General features: G+C 35.0%; 1 protein-coding gene across 1 annotated transcript in view; it reads left to right on the forward strand.

Annotated features, from left to right (window-relative positions):
* The first annotated feature begins 647 nt into the window (after window positions 1–647).
* Window positions 648–26,089, forward strand: part of PCB (Pyruvate carboxylase) — a 31,647-nt gene continuing 6,205 nt past the window's right edge. Inside the window, exons 1-18 of the mRNA XM_089238195.1 lie at window positions 648–673; window positions 2,181–2,333; window positions 5,542–5,726; window positions 7,292–7,457; window positions 10,569–10,714; window positions 11,013–11,130; window positions 11,359–11,465; window positions 12,934–13,097; window positions 13,274–13,436; window positions 14,654–14,836; window positions 15,187–15,421; window positions 17,884–18,108; window positions 18,356–18,512; window positions 18,627–18,733; window positions 23,625–23,758; window positions 23,881–24,130; window positions 24,220–24,464; window positions 24,980–25,159. Of these exons, the coding sequence (XP_089094321.1) occupies window positions 2,189–2,333; window positions 5,542–5,726; window positions 7,292–7,457; window positions 10,569–10,714; window positions 11,013–11,130; window positions 11,359–11,465; window positions 12,934–13,097; window positions 13,274–13,436; window positions 14,654–14,836; window positions 15,187–15,421; window positions 17,884–18,108; window positions 18,356–18,512; window positions 18,627–18,733; window positions 23,625–23,758; window positions 23,881–24,130; window positions 24,220–24,464; window positions 24,980–25,159 (2,910 nt within the window). The 5' untranslated portion in view covers window positions 648–673; window positions 2,181–2,188. The remainder of the gene's footprint in view (window positions 674–2,180; window positions 2,334–5,541; window positions 5,727–7,291; window positions 7,458–10,568; window positions 10,715–11,012; window positions 11,131–11,358; window positions 11,466–12,933; window positions 13,098–13,273; window positions 13,437–14,653; window positions 14,837–15,186; window positions 15,422–17,883; window positions 18,109–18,355; window positions 18,513–18,626; window positions 18,734–23,624; window positions 23,759–23,880; window positions 24,131–24,219; window positions 24,465–24,979; window positions 25,160–26,089) is intronic.

Below are 26,089 nucleotides of genomic sequence, written 5' to 3' on the forward strand. Positions count from 1 at the left end.
CATATCAAAATCTTTTCAATAATCAAATAAAATCGGCAGAATTCAAAAATAATTTTATTTCAGTTATTGTTTTTTATTTCCATTATTGCTGAAAAATGACGAGGCCGTGATCGAGTAGTACCCTGACAAGCCCAATGCACGTGCGTCGATAGTTTGAATTCCCCCTCCCCTACACATACCTTTGGTCGGCGCCGCATCAGGAAATGATGTTTACATCTCGTTAATCACTGGATCACCCATTGCGTAATTTTTTTTTCTCTATTTATTGAGAGCTTCTTCAATAGCCGACATTTGCCGTCTTTTCGACACTGGGTGATAAACCTCTTCATGTTGTTTACTCCGAGTTGAAGAGAGTCCCTTTTCCTGGTGAAGAAACCATTGGTACTTGGTCCAGTGGTAAACATTTATTTTAAAACTTTTTTGAACTGGTTGCCCATTTGAAAGTTAGTTTCCACGATTGATTTTATTTAATATTTTTTGATTGACAGTTGTCTCTTTTTTTTGTTTCATGATAAATTGGCTTATCACCCACAGCTTGATAGATATATATCATTTTTTTTGTCTAGACACTGAGAAGGTCACCTTTTATAATCTCTATTGAGTGTTATTTTAAAAAATATTTACCATTCATTGAGTTTCATATCTTGTTATGCTTTTAGAGTGATATTGGGCTGTATGTAAATTATTAGCTGGTTATTATTGTCTATTGTTAGCTTAACTACTTTTAAAATAGCCGCATTGAGGAAATATTGTGAGGAAGTGTTTTATCCAAGAGGAAGGAGGAGAAAAGAATTAGTGAGGAGACGTTTTTGATTTAATGTGATAGGCGTTGTAGGAAAGTCATTAATTTTTTTTACCAGCTTTCGAGTGTTGAAGTACTGTCACGGCCCCCAACAAGAGTGGGACTGACATAACGATTCTTATTATTTTTTGTTTTTTCACACCCTAAATTCGCCTGTGAAAGATCCCAACCTAGTGGCCCAGCTCGAGGATGTGGAAGCTATGAGTATGGCTTGCATCTGACTGTGACTGACTAAAAGAGTGACTTAGAGAGTGTGGGAGCAACCAAGAGAGTGGCTTATAAGCACAGGGGGATTTGCAGGAGTGGGATTGCGGCCAAGCGGGTTTTAGCACAAGGAGGTGAATTTGAAGAAGGGCGGCAAATTTTGTGTAGCACACAGGCGGACAAAACTCTAAAAATGCACCATGATCATAATGCAAAACGATTTCGGTGTTCTCCAGAATTATTGTGATGAACCACCATTGATCTGAAGGTGGTAGCATCAGGTGCTGTCAAATTTGTGCTTCTCTTGGCATCTCTCCGGAATCGGTGATGATAGTACCATCATAAAATGTATTTTTGAGTATTCATTTGCAGCAAAAAAATTCTAATCGATTAGTAGATGAATGAAATTCAGTTGGTAGTTTCACCCTGTAAAGTAGTTTACTGCATAAGCTTTTGTATACTACACAGAAAGTTGCTTCACCGAATTCAATTTGCACTTTGAAAGGGTGGTGAGAGCATGGGTGGAGATACGGGGGGGCGTGGGGGTATTGCCCCCCAGCATCAAAGGTGAAGTTGACTGATCTAATGTATATATGCATATATATGAATTGACATCATCATCGTGCCCCCAGATTTCCAAGTCTATCTCCACCTATGAGTGAGAGATATTGATGTTATTAAACATTCTCATAGAACAAATACCAATGAATTTAAAAATACATTAAAGGGGGAAGTGAAATACTAAAAAATATTGTTTTATTGGTTTCAAATACTCTAAAAAATATTGTTGTAGAGGGATTTATCATTACATCAAGTATTGCTCTGGTGAGGTTTCACTCAGGACCATCATTTAAACTTTTTTTTTGGGGGGGGGGCAAAGAACGTATACTCAATATGTATATATATACCATTTCTAGTGTATTTATAAAGGCGGGGGAAAAGTCCCCCAAATGACGGGATTGGTATATTGGGCGAAGGAGGAACGCAAAATATATATATCGGTCTATGTGATATTAAGGAATGACTGGTAGCGGGGTAGGGGGGTTTCCTATGTGCAAAATGAAACTTTCATCATCATTTGGTGCAACTGCTGATGGCGATGGAAACTGTTGGATTATTTTAAGTATTTGTATTACAAGATTCATATGTATTGATTTTTTTTCTTGATTTAAAGATATAAAAATGGGAATGTTATCTGCAACCAAGTTCGCCAACAGCAGGCTATCGTACCTGCTCGTTGCTTCACAAAATCGAGTCTTCCAGAGGTTCAGCTCCACAGGCAAAGAAGTCCACAAGCCCATCAAGAAGATACTCGTAGCTAACAGAGGTACAGTTATTTGAATAATAAATGTTAATAAGTGTTGGTATACAACAGGGTATCTATATGATTGTAAATTAAGGAATAATTATCTCAAGCTTTGCGGGATAAAGAATAAACTAGAGTTGCCAGATGATCATGGACTGCAAAAATCTTGCAGCTCGTGAAGTATGGACTTTTCTTTTCTACTGTAAAATGGAGGTTTCCAGTGCTTGACTGACAGCTGGTTGTGCATTCCATCATCTTCAGCTTGCAAGGATAATCGCTCTCGTCTGGCATCAGTCTAACTCAGCGGTTCTCAACTGGTGCTTCGCGGCCACTCAAAGAATAATATAATAAATCAATAAATTTGATAAACAAACAAAAAAAAAGGCCTAAAGGTACCGCCATATAAACAATATATTAGAAAGGGCTCGAGTTAAACATTACTCCACCATAGAAATTATACACTGAAAAGGGCTCTGTGAGTCAGAAAAGTTGAGAATCACTGGTCTGATTTAATTTTTTTATACGTAATGTTTCTGAAAAGTAGCTTGCCAGCTCATGAGAATGTTAGATTCAGTGATTATATAGATTCCTTTCACCCCAGTTTCATTACTTCTGTCACACCGTCAGAATCATCCACACTGCCCTCGGCCATACTTCTAAATTGGTTTTTGGTTTGGCGTGGAATGGTGCAGCCGGTCTGGATTCTACTTTGCATTAACGACTGTGATTGCCGTAGGTTATGAGAGCTTTGCACAGTCGCTGTCATGTTCCAGCCGCGTGGAAAAGACTTGAGTGATATGGCTGTATTGAAAGTAAAACTGGGGACATTTTCCAAATAGCATAAGAATTAAGCACCAAATGATTTGCATTATTTTATTCTGCTCTGGGGAGTACCTCTGTAGGACCCACCTGGGGGGGGGGGGGAGAAGTGAACTTTTCTTTAATAAATAAATTTTAAATTTTTCTTTTCACAAAAATAAATTTTTTCTGATCGAGGCTATGGCAGCCTGGGTAGGGGAGGGTACTTCTGGGAGAATATCCAGATTTCTGGACCCCAAAAGTTGGCATGTTTGAAAATTCTACAACGTATGCTTCATTATTACCAAAGCTCATCAGTTTATCCTTTTTTTATACCGGGAGCACGAGAGTGTACAAGGTGGTGCTTTGCACCCCGCTAGTTAATTTATTCTGAAACACGTTTCTTATTTAAATTTTAGTAAATATATATCCTGAAACTATTTAATTAAAATGGAAGAAATTATGAGTAAATACCAGCATTTATTTGATATGAAAACTTACGTTATTCTGCACACTCCATGCAAAGACTGATAGTGTATTCTTGCTGACTTGGAGCAGCTTATTTTTGTTTTTCTGTCTTTTTCTCGTGCACATGAAAAACAACGTTTGTATAAAGTCTCTGTCTATTTTGCAAATGGTTCGGAAGCTGAAAAATTTGTTCAGAATCTCCCCTTTAGTTGGAGTGCAGACTCTCTTACTATTTGAGGCCTGATTAATTGAAGGGCTGGGGTCTTTCTGGATGAAAGAGAACCTTTTCTTGAATTCTTTTGGCAGTTCTTTCATTTATAACAAGAGCACCCTTGCATTGATTGCAGCGGTGGCAATGCAAAAAATATTATCGTAGTCCATCTATTTGAAATTTTAGCAGTAGAATATGGAACAACTATTTCTCATCAACAACATCCACGGTATCTTCGCAAGACTTTTCTCAAAAGAGTGGTTAGAAGCTACCATCCGCGGGATATCAATCGGATATCAAGATTTCGATAGCTCTTAAGACGCATACCAATCAGACTCATTTATTGATTTTTCATCCGTAGAAACGTCTTAAAATTTTGTAAGCATTTGATCTCATCTTCATAACTCAAATTGAGAGACATTTTCATGTAAGTAAAGTAACACCAGGATGCTCAGAGTGTGTTTAACGCTCCAGTAGCTGCATTCAACAGAACAAAAGAGGACATTTCTCGTCTGACATGCTCCCCTACTAAAAGATAACCTTAGAAGCAGCTACACTGGGTTATACCCACTTTTAGCAAAGTTGAAAATTTTCTATTATATATTTGGGTGGGGTGCGAAACATCCCCTTGCGTGCGCTCATAGTATTAATTATATAAACTCAGTGTCCAATCTTTCCTACCAAGAATCTCTCCAACACAACCTTAACATTATTTCTGAATGGTGCTCAACCTGGGAATTACCCCTCAATTTCTCAAAAACTGTTTTTATGAAAGTTACCCGTAAAAGAATCCCCCACGACTTCCCCTATTATATAAATGATTCTTTGATCTCTGAGGTTTCCCATTATAAATACCTGGGCATTATAATCTCTTCCGATCTCTGCTGGAACCTTCACGTTCATTATATCTTTAATAAATGTCTCCAAAAACGTTTTCCTTCTCAGTAACCTGAAATACTCCACCCGTCATGTTCGTCACTTGTGCTACCAGACATATATTCTCCCTGCCCTCTCCTATGCCTGTGAAGCCTGGGATCCCCATACCCAAACCAACATAGACAAATTAGAATCTCTCCAAAATAAGTCCACTCGTTTCATTTTTAACTGTTGGTCTTCATCTGTCTCCATAACGGAACTTGAGCGTCAACTCAATATCCAACCGCTCTCCTCTCTTCGACTTACCTCTCATTTAACTTTTCTTTACAAAATCCTCCATGGGTTTTTTAATATTGACACTTCCAATATTCAAATCAAACCTTCACATTTCTCTGTTAGGCTCAATAATTCCCAAAAATTACAGCCCATCTTTGCCATTTCAGATTGTCACAAATTTACCTTTTTCCCAAGAACTATTATAGACTGGAACAACCTACCATCAAATATTGTAGATTGCACTACGATTTCTGAATTCTCTCGTACCATCAATCGTCACTTTCGCCATATGTAAAATCTGCATCCTCTTGTATAGGCCTCGGCCAATCAATATTGAATAAATTAATAAATAGCTCTAAAAAGATATTTAGTCTTATTTAAAATTTCCCTTTTTGTGAGGATAGCTTTAGTTTTCCTCCCCAGATATTTCAGATGCAATAAGTTTTCTACTGTATTGCATATTAAAAGAAAAAACAAACAAATGGATAATAAATTTCAAATTTTCTGAATGCATTTATTTGTATTTTAACTATTTTTTTGTCAGTTGTGAGTGATATCAAGATTTTTGCATCTAAATGTAATTTATTTTTGATCATCCAGGAGAGATAGCAGTAAGAGTCTTTCGAGCATGTACAGAGCTGGGTATACGTTCAGTTGCTATCTATTCCGAACAAGATAAGATGCAGATGCACCGCCAGAAAGCTGACGAGTCTTATCTGCTGGGGAAAGGCCTGGATCCAGTTCAAGCATACCTGAATATACCAGAGATTATTAAAATTGCTCAGGTGTGACTTTTTTTTATAATTTGAATGCATTACTAAACCAGACATATTACTATAAACTAACCAGAATGTATTACTGTATGTACCTCATCCATATTCCTCTGCGGAACTTGTAATGAATTGGTACATGCTGGAATGTGTGCGTTTAGTGAACCTTCCGTGAAGTTTGTTTCTGTGTAATGTTTGTTATGTGTAAGTGCTGCCATCTGCCATCAATTCTTCTAACTATGCATGAAGTGTGATGATTGAATAGTATACTGTTGTAGGCTTGCTGTTCTCTGCAGCGAGACTTTTTAACGGGAAGATGGGCTCACATTCATGCCTCAAAGTTGGGAATCACAGTAAACCAACTTCAGCTGACCACCACTGTGGGGACGGTGGGGTTTTAACCCAGGTCCTTGCTATGCGAGTCTGTCACTATGACCACTTGACCACCGCATCAGTAATTTGAATGTACGAAAAATTTTGTTTTTTAAACATGAATTTAAATATCATGTATGTTTACACAGTACAAATGATACTTCAGCTTACAAATTTTTTGGCTAACAAAGTTTCTTGTGATTTTTATGCTTCAGCCAACAAATTTGAATTGGCCTAACCAACATTTTTGTTCATATGGGTGCACATGCTAACATAAAATAGCCGCTTCGTGAGCCAAATTTTTTCGCCAGTCATCAGAATTACTGTCACTCAACCCAGATTAACTCATGTCCAACTTAAAATCTTTTTCCAGATGTACCTCTGCTTCTTTTCCTAAAATTTTGAAACATTTCATGTAAATGAAAGAGACAGCCTCTCTTTCATTTTTCAAAATGCTTATAAACTACCCCATATTTTCAGAGCATACATTCTTTCAGTACAATACTCTTAGCATCAAATTGATCGGAGTCTGGACATTCTAGGAGGTTATCTTCTCCATCTGCATGTATCAAACTAGGGAATAAGCTGACTAAAGGATGAGGATACCTACAAACTCCTTTTGGTTGTTTCGGCACCACTTTTAGTAGGCTAAAGCTGTTGTTGGCTGGGTACTTCATGTAAAATAAGATCTCTTTAGTATCTCATCTTCCTGCAAATTCTCATTTATCTAATTTTGAAGCTGTTCATTTTAGCCTTCTGTCAGTTTTTGACTTGTATTTTTCTTTCTTACTTAATGGTTTTAAAAACTTATCTTCAAATTTTGGGCTGCATCTGGAATGAATTTAATGATTTTCCATAGAAACTTATGGGAAGTAGCATTTTGGCAAATGAAGGTGATTTTGGACTGAATTATCTTTGATAACCAAGGTATCACTGTATTTAATTCTGGCAGAAACTTATCAGTTAGGAATTACTGGTAACATGAACTTGAAATTTAAACTTGAAAAATCAGATTTACCTATATTAATATTCCTTACAGAACCTCTAATGTAAAGGGTATCTGTCGAAAAAGTAGTGACGCTCACCAGGGTTCGCACTAAGGAAGGCAAGACGACCCATCTGTTGATCCCCACTGGGTTCCCCCTTTATCTGTTGGTATTTAATCAACAGTAAGTTTTATTTTTTGATCTCAATATTTGAATTTCCAGGAAAATGATGTGTCTGCTATACATCCGGGTTATGGCTTCTTGTCTGAGAGAGCAGATTTTGCTCAGGCCTGCATTGCTGCTGGAATTAGGTTCATTGGTCCGTCCCCAGCAGTCATGGAGAAGATGGGTGATAAGGTATCTGCAAGAAAGTCAGCTATATCTGCAGGTAGATATGGCGAGATTTTTTATCCTGGTTGCATATTTTATACCTATTTAGTTGCAGCCATGAATGCATGTACAATAAATATTTCATCTTACAAGTTTAATTTGTTTCTGGATGTTACTCGTATTGTGAAAAATCGTGTATAAATGAAATCAAACTTTTCCTAATCAAATGTTGGATATTCCTGTTAATTCATTCCACATCAAATTATCTGTTCTCAGTAATAAATTTGTTCTCATAACCAAGCATGATACAGTGTATTCTTTAATTGTAATATGGACTTGGACCCACTGTTTAGAGGGCCAATGTATTTTCTATGCAGAAAAAACCCCCACACTTTTGCTAATAACACAAGCAAAAATGTGACAAAGCTGATTCAGTTTGATTAAAATTGCTTTAGTTTTTGGAAAGTCTGTTTAAATGCGGGAGATTAAAATCATTGAAAAATTAATTGTGCATGTACTGCAGGGCTTAAGAAGTTTTAATTATAAAAAAGCATTATAAAAAGCAGTAAAATTATAAAGCATTATAATTTTACTGCTCTTCAATTGTAAAAGTCTGTTTTATTTAAGTCTTTTTTTTTGCTAAAATTTCTTTTCCATGAGGGGCTGCACATTGAATTTGTTTGAAAAATTGAGAATTTTTGAAAAATATACCTTTTTGGCTAAAGATATATTTTTTTCTTAATTTTCAATAACTTCTTTATAAATTCAAATATTCTGAAAGAATGGGGGGGGGGGGGTCGAAGTGATAATTTTTCCTATTTTTAAGAAAGGTGATCCTTGCATCCCTGTTAATTTTAGGCTAATTTCTTTTAGTTTCTTGTGTTTTTATGCTTACTAATTAATTAAATTATATTTGCTTCCATTTTAAATAACTATTTAACAAATTGGCTACACAAACTAAACATTTTACCCGAAGAACAGGCAGGCTTTAGAAAAAAAGATAGTTGTGCCGATCAAATTTTCGTTCTTCACTATTTGAGCCACGTGAAACTTTCAAAACCTTGTGGTAGTTTATTTTTAATTTACATAGATTTTGAAAATGCTTTTGGTAATTTAAATCATGATGTCTTAGTTTATGCGCTTTTGAAATTCAGTCTGAGTACCTGCTTTGTCAGCCTAATTGAAGATATGTATTCAAAAGGCCAAGTTACTCGTGAGAACCGAATCTGGTATGACGAATCATATTGATGTTCAAAAGGGTCTTTTACTGAGAAAATTTGAGTCAAAATTTGTTTTCATTGTACATCATTGAACTTTGATCAGTTGTCTCTTATGGGACCCCAGTATGGGCATCAAAATTTTTAGGTGACTTTGAACACATTTTTTGATTAAAAAAAATTTTTTTTTGCTTTTTTCAAATATATTCTTAGTTATCTCCTCTGTATTGAACTAGGCAAATCCCAGGTATCAGTTATGAAAAAATTCCTGCTCATGTTGTATTTGCGAATTCTAAACATGAAAAGTAATAGATTTCCGAAAACTAGTTTGAAAAACCTATACAACAAGCTTCTAAGTGACTACGATACTAAATTCAATTGGATGGCAACAATTTGGGACATTTTTGACAGAGTGGATACAGTTTTTTTTAAATTTAACCTTGATCCTGCCATGCATGGGCAGAGATGCCGGGGGGGGGGGGGGGGCAGCATCAAAGGTGGAGTCGACTGATCTAATGTATATATGTATTGACATCATCGTGCCCCCCAGACATCCACGTCTATCTCCGCCTATGCTGCCATGATTAAGCATTACATAGGTTGCATTGTTTGGAAGACTATCTAATAATTGACTCAAATACATCTTGAGCACGTATTAATAAAGTGGTTTAAACTCTTTCATTCATTAGTTCTATCAATTCCCTCACAGCTGTATGATTTACAGCAGCTTCAATGCTGATTGTTTACATCATCCATTAAATATATTAGACATTTTAAAGTTAATTTAGTTATAGATCTGATTGAAGGAGGGCTATATGAGAAAGCATCTGCTGTAACTCTCTGTTCTGATCACTTGCAGTTCAAGATGCAGTTGACTCTCACTAATCTGGCGCATATCAGGTCAGGGTGTGCCAGATTACTAAAATTGTGCATTACTGGAAGTTAATTGTAGAAGCCAATTTAAATAATGTAAACTTCTGCACACAAATATGTTATAACATGTTTTCCTCTTCTATGCTCAAAGAAAACTTACCTAAAAATTCTGGATTACTGGCCGGGGCACTTAGTGTTTGGCGGTATTATTGAGTCGACTGTTACTTGTATGTGAAATGCCACTATTATTTATCTTTTACTATATTTGAAATGACACTGTGGTTGTGGGAATTTTTGTGCCAGAACAAGGGCCTGTTTCTCGTATGGGGAAATGATGAGAGCCCAGGGCTAGGAAATTTTTGGGGACCCATTTGGATGTCAAAAATGACATTTTTTATATATATTTTAATTTTTCATAAAAATGTGAACAAATATTTTAAATGTTTATCTTGGAGGGGGGGGGGGAAGCATAAGGCCTTACATGTCTTTCTATCCACCCTACTTGCTTATACCTCTGCTTCAAAGAATGATTAGGCCTATAAAGGGGACCCCAAAAAGTTGTTTGCACAGGGCCTAAACTTATGAAGAAAAGGCCCTGGCCAGAATTATCATTTTGATCGTTTTTGTCGTACCATGGTCTTCTCTGCACATGACGGCTAATTAGACCAGGACCTAAAATTGCTGATTCCTAATGGTAGCCTTTTTTTATACTCATCGAGGGGGTTGGTGCACTAACCCCTCGATGTGGGGCTCCCTTCGGTTGCAATCTTTTTCTGTGGTCATGTTGCCGTTTTTGTTGTACCATGGTGTCAGGAAAGTTTCTGACACGGACAGAACAGGGTATCGAACTCGTGACACCTCTAAACATCCTTTGGTACTTCAGGTGAGTATCAACCAGGTTTACCACTCCCACCAAAATTTATAAAAATGATATCTTTTGTCAGATTGCGCTGTGTTAAAAATGTTTAACAAAGTTTGAACATATGTGAACAATATCAATTCTCCTTTCGCTCTGTTTACATAATTTATTTTTGGTATGTTTTTTTTAAAAGTTTTATTTTTTATTTTTACTTCTGTAGGAGTGACGGTTGTACCAGGTACTGATACGCCAGTCATAGATGTTAGTGAGGCTACCGCCTTCTGCGAGCAGTATGGGCTTCCAGTTATTCTTAAAGCTGCTTATGGAGGTGGTGGACGGGGTATGCGTGTAGTGAAAAATATAGAGGTATAATAGTATTTGTGTATATATTATGAATATCAATCTTGCAGTCATCATAAATAATGGGGATTTTTATAAAAAAATTTGAATACACTGTTGCAAAAGGGCTTCAGATTTCAGCTGTGTGATGATCTTTAAATTATATCGTATTTTAATGTGTATCTTTAGAAATGAAGTAGTATCTCCAGGTGTTGACCGAGTTTGAAACATTACAGCTAACATTTTTAAATAACTTATGAAGTACACCAATTCTACAAATAAGCTTTGTTTTAAGTTTCATTAAATTTTTATTTTTTTCCACCAGGATTTACCAGAGCTGTTCCAAAGAGCTGTTTCTGAAGCGACTGCTGCCTTTGGTAATGGTGCTGTATTCATAGAAAAATTTATAGAGAAACCACGTCATATTGAAGTCCAAATTTTAGGTGAAATTTTAACATTTATCAAATTTGTTTTTATTTTTCATTATTGTGTTATTGATGATATGCAGTCTTGTTCCATGACTTGATTTTCATCATGAAAATTATATATATGTATATTAGAAACTAGGAAACGTTTCTTACTTTATTCTGAAAAAAAAGTTCTTTCTTTTGATTTTTGAGGGGAAAAAATCCTTATTGTGTCTGCTTACTTTGATAATTCTAATGTTGTAGGAGACAAGTATGGCAATGTTGTGCATCTGTACGAGCGTGATTGTACGGTTCAAAGGAGACATCAAAAAGTTGTGGAAATTGCCCCAGCACCGAATTTTAATCCTGCTGTGAGTTTATGTGCTTTAATTAGTATTTTTTATGAGTTTTGAAATTTGCATTCACACTTTCTTTAGTTTTCAGTCACACTTATCTCCAGTCCCATGCAGATACGGATCCAGAGGGCTATAGTTATCCAAAGGAAAAATTATTCTGTTGTAAAATATAGGATGATCCTTGGAACATACACAATTATTCGCCTCTTATGACTTATCATTCTAGATCCATCTGTGGTCATGCATTCAGTCACTTGTCTCTGAAGTGAATGGGCCTATGAACCATAATTATCAATTCTTATGTAGTGTAGGTTTTTTCAAACTTGCTACTAACTAATAAATTGAAGAAAAAGGCGGGAAATTATTTACTGTGCACATTTTTGTGTCAGATATTATATTCAACACACAGGGCGTTACCAGGAGTGGCATAAACGAAGGTGCAAATGGGTGCAGAATACTTGGACAATATGGACAATACATAAGGGGTGGCAGCTTAAGCTTTAGTTGAACACCAAAATTTTTCAAAAGTTTCTTAGAGTAAAAATTCACATGACATCACGCTTTTGATTCATATCTTCACAACAGGAATGTTGAAAAAACTTGAAGGAACAGACAGGGCATGGAATCATAATACCACATATAAGAATGTACTCTCTCACAAGGGCAATTGTGTATTTTGGTGCCCCCACTCAGTAATTTTTTCAGAACTGTCAAATAAAGGCAAAAGAAAAATATTCAGCTTCTCACCTGTACTATCTCTGGAGCACCAGAAACGCCTTTGAAATAACTTTAATAAAAATTGCCTCGTTGTACTCACTCTTCACAGGATAAGTGTAAATAATGATGGCTTGTCAGTAACAGCTATGATGTGGATTAATTTATCTGGCATAATTAAGAAAGATAAAATGATCCTGGATAATTTAATGCTCTGTAGGCAACATAATAGTTTTTCCTTGTTATAAAGCTAGACAAAAATTTCAGTCCAAAATTGTATTTAATTCTATTTTTTCCTCTGTAACCCTGCCTCTGGAAACGAGATAGAAAGAAATGATTTTATGTCTTACCATTAGATTTTAACCTCCTTGTGAAGAAATTGGGGGGGGGGGGAAGAAATGATATACACCTGCAAGTGTAGGTTATAAGTACCTCTTTTTATTTTCTTTCCTGCAGAGTAATACAGCAGCTCATGCTGTACACAAGAGATTATAGTGATATTAATGACTTTCATATACGTGATCAAGCACATTCATTACCCACATTACTGATTCTGATTATGGCCCTATATGAGGGCCATAACTAGGCTGGGGCAACCAGGGCACTGCCTGGGGGTCTTGAGCCGAATGTGGGGCCTCACAAAAATGTTTACTTATTTTGCAAATTTTTTATTTTTTAAAGGGGCTCCAAAAAATGCCTGTTCCGGAACCCAGAGAGGGTACGCTACAGCCCTGTCCTATATTCAAGTTTTTCCCCTTTTCTTTGATAGATTCGTAATATGATGACAGACGATGCTGTTTCTTTGGCAAAATCTGTTGGCTATGAAAATGCCGGAACTGTTGAATTTCTAGTTGATGAGAAAGGTGACTATTACTTCATAGAAGTCAACGCTAGGCTTCAGGTCGAGCATACCGTCACTGAAGAAATCACTGGGTAGGTTATACAGGTCTGTTTTTAATCAAAATCCAAATAGTTTTTTTTTGTTAGAAGTTTGTCGAGATTATAGTAAAAATGCCTTGCTAGTTTAGAAAATTTAATTTAAAGAATTTGCAAGATATTCTATTCATTTATTAAATTTTGGGAAATCATTCAGTATTTTAATTTTATAGAGTTGATCTGGTTCAATCTCAAATAAGACTGAGTGAAGGTTATAGCTTGCCAGAGCTGCATATGAATCAAGACCAGATATTCGTCAAAGGTTGTGCCATACAGTGCAGGGTCACAACTGAAGATCCTGCCAAAAATTTTCAGCCAGACACTGGACGAATAGAGGTGGATTTTTTTTACATTCTTGTGCAATTATTTTGTTCAAATTAAGTTTAGCTTAGTATTTGAAGAATCAGCTTTTTAGCCTAAAAAATTTTAAACTTTCTTTTTCTTCATCTATCACTCTTTCAATGTTTCCACCCTTGAATGTAGAAATTTTTTGATATTTAGATTTTTTTACAAAATTTTATATAGTGATATTAATCACCATCTCTTTTGTGTTCCCTTTTTTAATACAAATATTTAAAAAAACCAGTCAATTAAGTTTTTCATAATCTAGAATAGCATTGATGTAGATATTTTTTTAGAAATTAATTAAAAAAAAATGTATTCTTGTTTTTAATTTTTTTTCTTATTTACTGAAGCTTTTTTTATTTGTCCGTTTAATTTTTATTTGTTTTTGTATGCATGGTTGTGTTATTTTTTGTGTGCTTTTGAAATTGGGGCTATTGCTGTTTTAACGCATAATAAACAAATTTATTATTATAAAATTTTATTTATAGTAAATGAAAACTAATTTGTAGAGTATGAACATTGTGCAGGCTGGTTTCCATTTCTCTAAGTTTGTGCTGTTACAGATTGGTTGAAAACCTTAAATTCAGGTTTCTTAACTAATCCATAATGGCGCCAGCTTGCATAATCGGAAACCAGTGTGCACTATATGCTTGCACCCTTATGTGAGAGTGAATCACTTTGAATCGGGAATGCATAACCTGTGGCCTGCAGGTCAAATGCAAGTTCCATCTGAAGGTGTCAACAGCTGGCTGATGCAAAGTAAGTCCAGGAAAGAAAATTTGCATTGCGAGCTTCGACCTGAATTAGACGTGACTTCATTTAGTCTCATTCAGCGCACACAGGCTCTAAATAAAGAGGTTCATTCCTTTGTGGCTTAGTGGTCTCATGCTCATCGGGCAAGTGAAAAAGTAGACGTGGGTTGAATACCCTGCATAGGTAGTTGAGTTTTCTTTCCTAGATTTATCTTTGCATCAGCCAGCTGTTGAGACCTTTGTATGACTAGAGGAGAGTGACATCATCTTTGAAAGTTCTATCTGACCTGCACTTATCAATGCATACAATATGATTAGATGTACACAAGTTTGTGGCTCACAAGCTTTAGCCATCTCACATACCCAGTTCACCCCTGCTTTAAATGATTTTTATTTTATAAGTAATATTTTTTTTTATGAAGCAAATGTTCTCAACATAGTCATGATTTAATGCAGGTTTTCAGGAGTGGTGAAGGTTTTGGAATCCGTCTAGATGGCGCTTCAGCATTTGCAGGTGCCAACATATCACCATATTATGATTCACTTCTAGTTAAGGTTATTGCTCATGCCAAAGATCTCAAGAGTACAGCTGCCAAAATGAACAGGGCTCTCAGAGAATTTAGAATTAGAGGTGTTAAGGTGAGTCATGCTTTTAATGTTGTGATGATTATGAATTTTCGCTAATAAAGTATTGCATTTTTTAACAATTGTAATCAATTCAGTTCGATAACAATCTATTACAGCACCAGTTGATATCCATTATTAAATTCTGATGTGATTGAATTTTAGTATTTTTTATTGTTTAGTTAACACACACACAAATTTTTAACTGACGTATGATCGTTTCATAAATGAGTGGTCAAAACTCATACTCTCAAGTTATTGAAATGAATAATAGAGTGCGATTTTGTTTGTACTTGAAACCATTTACATTCATCACTTTTTATAGTTTTATTCTGACCATTTCAAAAAAAAAATTCTTTTCTTAGACTAATATTCCTTTCCTGCTGAATGTTTTGGAGAATCCAACCTTCATGAGTGGTACCATTGACACAAACTTCATTGATGACAATCCCCTGTTGTTCCAATTTGAAGCAACACAAAATAGAGCACAAAAGTTGCTGAGGTACATTGGTGATGTAATGGTAAATGGCTCTGCGACTCCCTTATCTACTAGTTTGCGGCCAGCTGACATTGAACCTCAAGTGCCAGATGTACCAGCAGGTATGATTTAATATGCATGTTGTATGAGTCAATTTTCCAAAATTATTTTATCTTGCTTGCATAATTTACAGCATCAGCTGAGTCTGGTGTATTGGAATTTTTTCAATAACGATTTGAAATCAAAGTTTCATTAATTATCAAATGTCAATAAATCCTCAAGCAATAGTCACCATTATTCCTAACTAACATTTCTAGACTTTTTAACCAGAGCTGTCCTTAGCGGTGTGCAACGGGTGCAGTTGCACTGGGCCCTGCACTTACCGTGATAATAATTTCACGAAATCTGAATTTTCACCACTTCTGGTATTCTAAATTTTCATCAATTTTTGAACTATTTCTTTCATCTATTCTGAATTTTCATTAATTTTGAAATTATTTGAATTCTTCAACATAAGAGCCTAGAACATATAAAATATAATTTTATGGTTTATTTATCTAAGCTACTCATTACCTGTGTTCAATTTGCTAAGTGGAATAGAGCTGCTTATTCAAAATATGTATGATGGGGCATCAGGGTTAGGTTTTTGACCCCAGAAACTAACTCGGTATTAAAACTATCAAAATGTTACTGTCAATGATGTCAAATAGTTTTTGTTCACTTGATAGATATGTTAAATAACAAAACACTTATTTTTATTTAGATTAAAGGGTTTTATATTCAGAATGATAATTACTGAGGAAAATTATCTATTTTCATATTTTAAATTTTCTGATCCACCCAAAATTTTATTCCATATAAAAATTCTCACGCAGCATCTGTTAATGCACTAATTAAACTCATTTATTTTCACCTACAAATTCCTTAGATCAGGGTGTATGAATTCACAGAGCTTTAAAGAGTATTTTCAACCAAAGCAGAGCTGACAAGACTTGATACCCAAAGCATTTGTTTTGCACGTTTGAATACAGCTTCAATTGGAAAACCATTGCATTATAAATGCTAGTAAATGTACCATATCATAGTGCAAAAGTAAGAATAACTAAGTTTGACATATACAAGCTAGCATTGCCAAATTAAATGACATTTTAGTCCTACAATTTAGTATTTTGATCGCTAGATATATTTCAATGTTATGCGCAATAAGAGTATCGTCTTAAGTATCAGTGGTTATCTAGATAATTTAATAATAACAGAAATCAACATTACATACATGATGTAATAAACTTTTTTAAACACTTATCTGTTGTAGAAAGAGTACAGCAGACGGTTTATATCAATGCAAACATATATATACAGTTGAAGAAATTTCGGAAGGCCAAGAATCATCTTGAATCAAAGAATGTCAAATCGCTCCACAGTTTTCTCTTCAATGTTCATGTTATGCTTTATTAAAATTTTATAAGAAAAAAAAAAAACATATATTGTCCAAAATAATTCTGTCGAGAGTAGAAAATTATTTTAGAATCATATTAAATATTTATTCTTTGTATAACGTAGTCACTTTAAACATTACATGCAATTAACGTGTGCATTTCCAATGGGAATTTTTATATCGAAAAGCAATATTTTGTTTTAAACCGCACTTTAAATTGTCACGTCAAAAACCTGCCAACCCTGTGCTGTGCTGGAATTATGTCAATCATTTTTCTTATTTTCAATTTATTGATTTTGGATTTTCATTAGTTAGCAGATTTCTTCCATTCGGAACTAATTTTATTTTGTTTTAAAATTATTTCTTTCATCAGTTTAAATTTTTTTCAGTTCCAAATTTTTATCAATTTTTTTAAAATATATAATTGTGTTCCATATCTTTTTGTATGGATATTTTTTCAGCATTTGTAATATTTCTTGTATATTCATGTATTTTGTAATAATGCATCAATTTTAGGATGTTGAATCCCCCTCTCCCAAGGAATATATAAAATCGGGGGAATAAGGGACCCTGAAATAATTAAGAAGCCTCTGTTCCCGTAATTGTTTTTATACTGGGCCCCACATCTGGGAAGGGCGGCCCTCTTTATGTGGACCCCCACCCCCAAAATCATCGGCTAATGAGATAAAAGATAAAAGTGTGTCATGGGAGGCTGACAGGGTTCCAGTCAGGAGGTTGAAGGGAATTTTTATGTTGTACTTTTACTATTAATCCACCTTGTGAAAAATTCTTATCCAGGAGCCATTTTTTTTTGGGTGGGGGGGGGGGGCATGCTACCGTATCATACAACTTTTTCTGAACTCAGGTTGTCCAACCAGTATTTTCCCTTGATTTAAAATTGGCTTTCTATCTCATATTAATGGGGGTGAAGAGCTTGGTTCATTTTATTTACAGTGGAATAATAATTTTTGTTGCAAAGTATTGTCATGAGCTAATGTTTGTTTCTAAATGTAGCCCAAGGTAATTTTTCCCATTGTGGCCTAAAAAACTTTAAGGGACCTCTGATCTAGAATGAATTGCAAATCAAGATTAAAAAAATTTATTCTGAAGTATAGATATTTAATAAAGTTATACTTTTTTTATGTGTAGGATTCAAGCCTTCCAAGGGTTTCAGAGATATTCTTCTCAAAGATGGACCGGAAGCTTTCAGCAAAGCTGTCAGAAACCATAAAGGTCTGTTGATGATGGACACCACATTCCGCGACGCCCACCAGTCACTTTTGGCGACCAGAGTGAGAACATGTGACTTGCTGAAGATCTCCCCTTTTGTTGCGCACAACTTCAACAATATGTTCAGTATTGAAAACTGGGGAGGTGAGTTATCTTTTGCTGTGTAGTCATGTTTAATTTTTTTTAATTACTTGGTTCATTAAAATTTTGAATATTTGCATACAGATATGCACAATAATCATAATGGCTTTCAGCTGAAAAATACTTTTTCCTAGAAAATATAACATTATAGGTGTAGAGCGTTCAGCACATGGACAACCTGCGGGATCCACATAACCTGGAATGGCAAAAGCATACCTTGATTTACATGATGCTATGTTGTGTTATTTAGGTGCTACATTTGATGTCGCCATGAGATTTCTGCATGAATGTCCCTGGGAGAGGCTAGCTGCCATGCGAAACATCATTCCCAACATTCCCTTTCAAATGCTCTTAAGGGGTGCCAATGCTGTAGGTTATACTTCATATCCAGATAATGTTGTTTTCAGGTACTTTAAAAAAAAAGCCTCACCAATTTCTGTTCTCCTGTGACTTGAATATTCATTTTCAAATGTTTCACTTTCATGATGGATAAAAGTTTCAATATTTTTGACACCTTACAGGTTTTGTGAACTTGCCAAACAGTGTGGAATGGACATCTTTAGGGTCTTTGATTCATTGAACTATATGCCAAACATCATACTCGGCATGGAGGCTGCTGGCAAAGCAGGTAAGAGTTTTAAAAATGTATTATCTTATTGCATTCTAAACTGCTTAACCTATGTACTACACATGATTTAGATGATCCAATTTAGTTGTTAGATATATATAATGTGGATTATCTAAAACTGTATCTACTGTTTATATGTAGATTATCTAAAAGAAAGTTTATGTTGCTTTGAACTTTCAGTTTATGTGTATTTTATTTATGCAGCTGTTTTTTCTATTTGAAATTTGAGATGATAATTAGAGATAATTGCCCAGGTCGATAAGACACCAGGTTGTCTTATCAACCTGGTATACGCAAAAGGGAAGTTTAAAGCTTTAGAGTTCAAAACTGGCTTAGTCCTTGTAAGCGCTATTGATCAGAAGAACTATAGCAGAAGTATATAGACAATTGTTTTTTTTACCCTGTACTGGTAAAATCATTTTACAATAGTTATTATGCTCTGATTGAAAGTAGAAAGGTTCTGAGAGTGTTTGGATAGTCTTAGGACTTCTGCCAACCTCACAAGAAACCAATAGAAATAGTTCCATTGAATCCAAATGCTCCCTATTCCAATGCAAATTGTCTTTTGCACTTTCTACATCTGTCAGCAAAAGATTTTTTTTATAATAATTTATTGAAAAAAGAAAAAAAATACAATATATACATACAACATTCTACTCAAGGGATCACTTGATCCGTCCAAAATATATACGAACATGAATATTTCTGTGGTGAAAAACACTTTCGTATAACAAGTACAAACAAATTATACAGACACAAATGTTACAGAGGCCCTAGTGTGGCAACACTGTATACTGGGGGCTAAGAAATACATTCCTATTGCAGTAAAAGATTAATATAATTAATAATTAGTGTTTTGAAAGCTCTTAATTCTTTTTCCTATTTTATTTCATTTGGCAGATTATCGAAATACAATGGAGCCAAATATATGAATTGCTTTTGGGTTAATGTTTTTTTAGGTTGTGTAAAAATATTGAAAACCTTGACGGAGACGTGTTTGTTGGGCATTGCCTGATTTCAAACCAAGTAGGATTTTTATAAATAAACATTAGACTTCGGTATATATATAGTTTTTCAATATGAAATCTATAGTCCAATTTATAATTATAGGCAGATGGTGTAAGGTTATACGAGAGGAAATAATATTTATAGTTTTTTTCAGAGCACTTATCAAAAAACATTCAAGTTAGACTCATAATCACCTCTCCAAACACACATCATACTAAATAAGTGAGAAGAACCAAGTGAAATAAAGTGTATGAATATTGAGATATAAAATATTTTTCAAGCGGTATAAACAAACATTCATGTATTTTATTTTGTTACTAAGTACAGTTGCATGAGAGTTCCATTTCAAATTTTTGTTTACAGTGACTCCTAAATATTTAAACTCCTTAGTTCCCTAGACAATCGGGCAGAAACATTGATCACCAGAACATCCTGACTCATGGCATCAAATTATAAGTGTTTCAATATTTGTATTATATAATTAAAAATTTATATATTTCGTTTTGTTGAGATTCAAGGTTAATTTATTATGCCCCAACCAAGTGTTAATTTTTGTTAAATCTTCTCCAGTATCAGATTTCAAAATGGTATATGTTTGTTCTGACAAAACAATAACTGTGTCATTGGCATAGCTAATCAACTCACCATGTAGATCCAGATTATTGATATCATTAGCTAGAATTAGAAATAAAATTGGTCCAAGAACAGAACCCTGTGGGATGTCATTGTTAATCTTATATTTAACTATTGTATCATTTATTTTAACTGCTTGCATTCTATTTGACATAACTTTTAAACCAGTGATAAGTGTAGCCTCTTTGACCTGAACAATATAACTTGTGCATAAGAATTGCATGATCGACACTATCAAAGGCTTTTTTCAAGTTTAAAAATATAGCAAGGGTTCTATTGCTGTCATTAATACTTTCATACACTTTTTCTGAAAATTTCAAAATTGTCATCTCAGTGTTCTTATTTTGTAGGAAACCGAACTGATTTTTTGGAAAAAAAATGAAATTGATTTAAAAAATTTATAAATTTGTGCTTTTCATTATTTTTTCCAAAATTTTTGAAAAAACAGGCAAAATAGATATTGGATGATGATTTTTTTAAATCATTGACATAACCAGATTTATGAATGCGTATGACAAGAGCATATTTCAATTTATCAATAAAAACTCCATTGAGAATTGAGTTTATGATGTTGGTTATAAACTGTGTAATAATAAATATAAAATGTAACATTTAAATTGTTAAAATTTTTGCAGACGCTTCTAATGTTTACATACAACATATCAAAAGTTTCAGGACAGTTTGATAAACTCACTAAATCATTGAATGTTTGTTTCATGGGAAGGGGAATTGATACTTACATTATTTATTCCTGGGAATTCTGCTGTTGATTAATTTTATCTAAGTCACTTGCATCATGAATATAGTAAAGTTTTTCACCCTGCCTTTTCCTCAGCAAGACCTTGCCGTGTCTCACCCATGCAATGTCTAAATTGTTATCATTCTTGAACCTCTGAACCTGATAAAATGGGTTTTTCAGAGTTTTAGTAAGATGTTCCATTTATAAATAACTTTGAATCACTATAACGTTCACAGATTTCACTTGCATTTAGGACTTGCTTCGAACAGCAATCCATTCATCACGCTCCCTGGAGTCTCTAAATCGGACAATAATTGGCCTAATCTTATTTTTGTTTATCGTGTTTACCCTATGTAGCTTCATTATATCATTCAGTTTAGACATATTTTATAATACAAATACAAATACAAATACGACACCACAACAGGCAAATTGCCCAACGAGGTGGCTGACCTAAGAACATCCTGGATCCCCGAGCCATTTTTTGGAGGCCCTACCTACTACTGCTACACCACATATGCACCACCCCCCCGCGGAACCCCCCAACGAACCCCCAACGAATCGGTACATGTGGGAATGTGCGTGTACGTGTAGTGCAACCTGACGTAAAGTTTTGTTTTTTTTATGTGTAATGCTTGTTATGTGTAGTGCTGTCATCTGCCCCCAGTTTTTCTAATTATGAGTGAAGTGTTATGGTTGAATGATTTACCGTTGTAGGACTGTTGCTCTCTGTGGCGAGACTTTTTAACGGGGAGATCGGCTCGCATTTGCGCCTTGAAGTTGGAAACCACAGAAAACCAACTTCAGCCGACCACCACTGTGGGGTTCGAACCCGGATCCTCGCATCACGAGTCCGGCACTATAACCACTCGACCACCACAGCGGCCACAGCGGATATTTTAAGTTTTACCAATTTTAGTCACTATTTTCATCACATCCTCCCTCTTTTCCCCCGGCATTCCCTGTATCTTGATCGTAATTCAATTTTATTTGTGTCGGAAGTTTTGCTAATAATTAGCATAGCCATCAGATCCATCTACTACTCAACTGTTTTCTGTCTCTGAGGACAACAGTGAACTATTCATTCATTCCTCCAATTAACGTCATTCTGTCCCTTAGATGAGATCTACAGTATGTGTTTGAAATACATGTCTTTTGGTGGACTGCAAACGCCAATGAACAGTGTTCTTTGATGCAGGAATTGATGAAGTTTGTGAAATTTGATGCACAGATGTCTAATTTTTGGCTAGATGCTAAATGCAAAATATCTCAACCCATCCAAGCTGTGGTCGTTTTAGGTCTCATACTTTATGATTTCACTATTACTTTTAGATAATATTTTATTTATAGTACCTTATCTGCTGCACCGTTATCTTTGCAATATCTTTGTCAGTCATGCCCCCCTTCAGGCTTTGAATTCCGGATTTTAGACACATCCCCTAAAAGTAACAAACATTGCAAGGCATAGTGAAAACTACTTGTGCAATACAAGTTTTCTAATGAATATTTATAATCTTTCAATGCTTACGTCATACTAGCCATGTTAAAATATATAAACATTGAGATCTCTAGCTTTTCAATTTAAGCCTATATTCTTTTGAGACAGGCTGTTTTTTAAATTTTTATTAATTCATTTCTTGAGGGAAATTCTGCTCAACCATTGGGAAATGACTTTTTAGTTTACCAACATATGATACGTATAAAAAATTTAAGATAGAAATGTGGAAAGGTTGATTTATTATTCAGGAAAAATGATTGTCTATATAGTTTTGCGACAGACTATACAGTTAAACCCAGATTCAATCCCCCACCATTTATTTTGCAGAATCATGGTGCTATACCAATTTTGGTGTTGTATCAAATCACAGTTGAATCAGTGTAGTCCCTATTTATTGAGGGTTCGCTCACTGACAATTTCTGGTGATAATCAGGGTTGGCCCTATATCAGGGTTTGATTTTATATATTTTTTAATTGAGGGAAGGTGCCGCCAAGGTACTTGGTGTAGTTATAGCATCAATCTCTCTCTGCAATAGTCATGGGAGAAATACTATTTGAAATTGTCTGTACTGTACTGTGTATTTAAAATGATTATATGGCTATAACAATGATCAAATGATAAGGGCGCAGTAGCCCAGGTCTAAGATACTTGCCTAAAGTACCGAAGAATAATAAGAGAGGTTGTGAGTTCGATACCCACTTCGTCCTTCTCAGAAAACTTTCCTGACATAGGGGTACAACAGAAACGGCGACATGACTGCAGAAATAATTGCTACCGCAGGGAGTCCCCCGTCAAGGGGTTAGTACACCAACCTCTCTGAGTGTAAAACACAAACCTGCCATTCGGAATCGGCAATAAATTGTAGGTCCCAGTCTAAAGCCCTCATGTGCAGAAAATGACCATGGTGCGACAAAAATGATCAATGATAATCACCTATTTCAAGGGTTTTATTTTTCAATGTGTGTATAAAACTCTTATGTATTTAAAAAATTTGTATGTAATTTTTTTTCAGGTGGTGTAGTTGAAGCTGCAATTTCATACACTGGAGATGTATCTGATCCTGCCAAAACAAAATATGATTTGAAATACTATTTAAATCTTGCCGATGAATTAGTCAAGGCTGGCACTCATATTTTGTGCATAAAAGTACGTTACTATTGTCACATGAAGAATTTGTTTTACAAGATCATATACATATGATATTGTTTTTATGTGCGAGATCATATTTAATGGGGTTTCCCCCCCCCCCCCCCTTTTCTACCTAAAAGGATATGGCTGGACTTTTGAAACCGCAAGCTGCAAGACTGTTGGTCACTGCTCTGAGAGACAGGCATCCAGAAATACCAATCCATATTCACACACATGATACTGCTGGTGCTGGAATTGCTTGTCTTCTGGCATGTGCCGAATCCACTGCTGACATAGTTGATGTTGCTGTTGATTCTATGTCTGGTATGACATCTCAACCTAGCATGGGTGCTCTTGTAGCTTGTTTGAGAGGCACTGAGCATGAAACTGGTAAGTTTGCTTTCTTTTGTCTGCTTTATTTTTAAAAAATTAACACATACAATTAAGTACACTTTTTCAAAAACATTCTGTATTTTTAGGAGTTTCACTAGAGAAAGTTAGTCAGTACTCAGCATTTTGGGAGCAGACAAGGATGTTGTATGCACCGTTTGAATGCACCACGACCATGAAGAGTGGTAATGCTGATGTGTACGAGAATGAAATTCCCGGTGGCCAATATACAAACCTTCAATTTCAGGCCTTCAGTCTTGGTCTCGGTGAGCATTTCGAAAAGGTGAAGAAAGCATACGTAGTGGCCAACAAACTTCTTGGTGATCTCATAAAGGTGAGGTAACATGCAAAAAAAAAAGTTCCAGTTCAGATTTTTGATGTATGTTATGAGAGTTTTTAATGCAATAGTGCATATTGTCACATTTCTTCAATAAATATGCTAACTCTGACATGATGGTAGAGATAATAATATCGGGCAGCATTAATTTATGTGTGTAAAAAAGCTATAAAATAATTGTATACTGGAAATAACCTGTTGAGCCTTTCATTACATTTGATAGTTATCAATCTTGTAAATTTATGAGAAAAGTAATATATATTTGGTGTAGTAAGATATATTATTGTGTATAATACATGGAAGTGATGTGATTTGGTGTAACTTGATTGCAACTGGTTTTTTTTTTCATAATATACTTATGTATCGCTAATGTGCCAGGAAATTTGTGTAAAATAATCCATCACTATGACTCATGGAAGAATTTTATCTCTTTTGGGTCAAAAAGTCTTTTTTATATTGGCTATTGTGTTGTTTGTCCAGTAAATTCATAAATTCATTCAATATTTCTCAAGGTGACTCCAACATCCAAAGTTGTGGGAGATCTTGCTCAATTCATGGTCCAGAATAAGCTTGGTGCTCGAGATATTGAAGAAAGAGCAGAAGAACTCAGCTTTCCAAGTTCTGTGATCGAGTTCATGCAAGGCTACCTTGGTGAACCTCATGGAGGATTTAGGGAGCCTCTGCGTACCAAGGTCAGTGAGAAAATTATGGTTTATTTTGTTGATGAGAGGTTTCTTTAGAGGCATTGTCCCTCTTAGTCACAGAAAATTTGAAAAAATTGTTTTTTAACATCAATGATGTTATGGTCAAATTTTATTTTCAGTGGAAACGGGGACTTTCATTTTATTTACAAATGAACTGAAAGTTAGTATTTGTTCAATTTCTTTGCTTAGTAACATGGTTGTGCTATTAAGTTAAAACTTGATGCATTTTTCATCTTCCCTGCAGCAGAAAGAGTTTATGTGACGGTTTCACACATCTTGATTGTTTATGGAAGAATGCTGTTGCATTATATCCTTAACTCCCCCCCCCCAATAAGCAAAATTGCTGTAAATAATTATTTTTAAACTATGCTTTCACCAATGTATCTACTTAATGTAATACAAGAAAAGTGTCTTACAAGCATGATTTGTCTAGACTTGATTTTTGCATGAATTTAACCTGCCATATAATCAGCATATGTTAACATTTGAGTACCACTACTGGAATGCAATTCCTGCATAAGTAAATTTTTTGGTTACAAGTGCCTGAGTCATTCTCAGGAATGAGCTTTAAGTTAAAGAGTGACAGTGAAGAGCGGCTCTTGGGCTATGCATCTCGTGGTGCCAAATCTGAGTCAAAGAGCCAAAAAAAAAAAGTGGTTGGGCACAGAAATATGTCCTGCACAGGCATATTTTTTCTCCATCTGTCCCTTGTGGCAGTGATTATATTCATTAAGTATTCTGTGCTAGTGATAGCACCAGTCGGGTGTAAATTTCTGAAACTTTGTTTTTTTTTTTTTGAACTGACATAAAATAATGTCTTGGGCAAACTGTAAGGGCAGGTCAAATATACAAAAACAAGTACTTTGTACTTTTTATGTAGGAACACATGGTTGGAAAAAATTGTTTTTGAACACTTAC

This window comes from Pholcus phalangioides, unplaced genomic scaffold (assembly GCF_987345545.1).
Source record: "Pholcus phalangioides strain wild (caught in Gottingen) unplaced genomic scaffold, Ppha-v1.0 ptg000010l_1, whole genome shotgun sequence".
NCBI lineage: Eukaryota > Metazoa > Arthropoda > Arachnida > Araneae > Pholcidae > Pholcus > Pholcus phalangioides.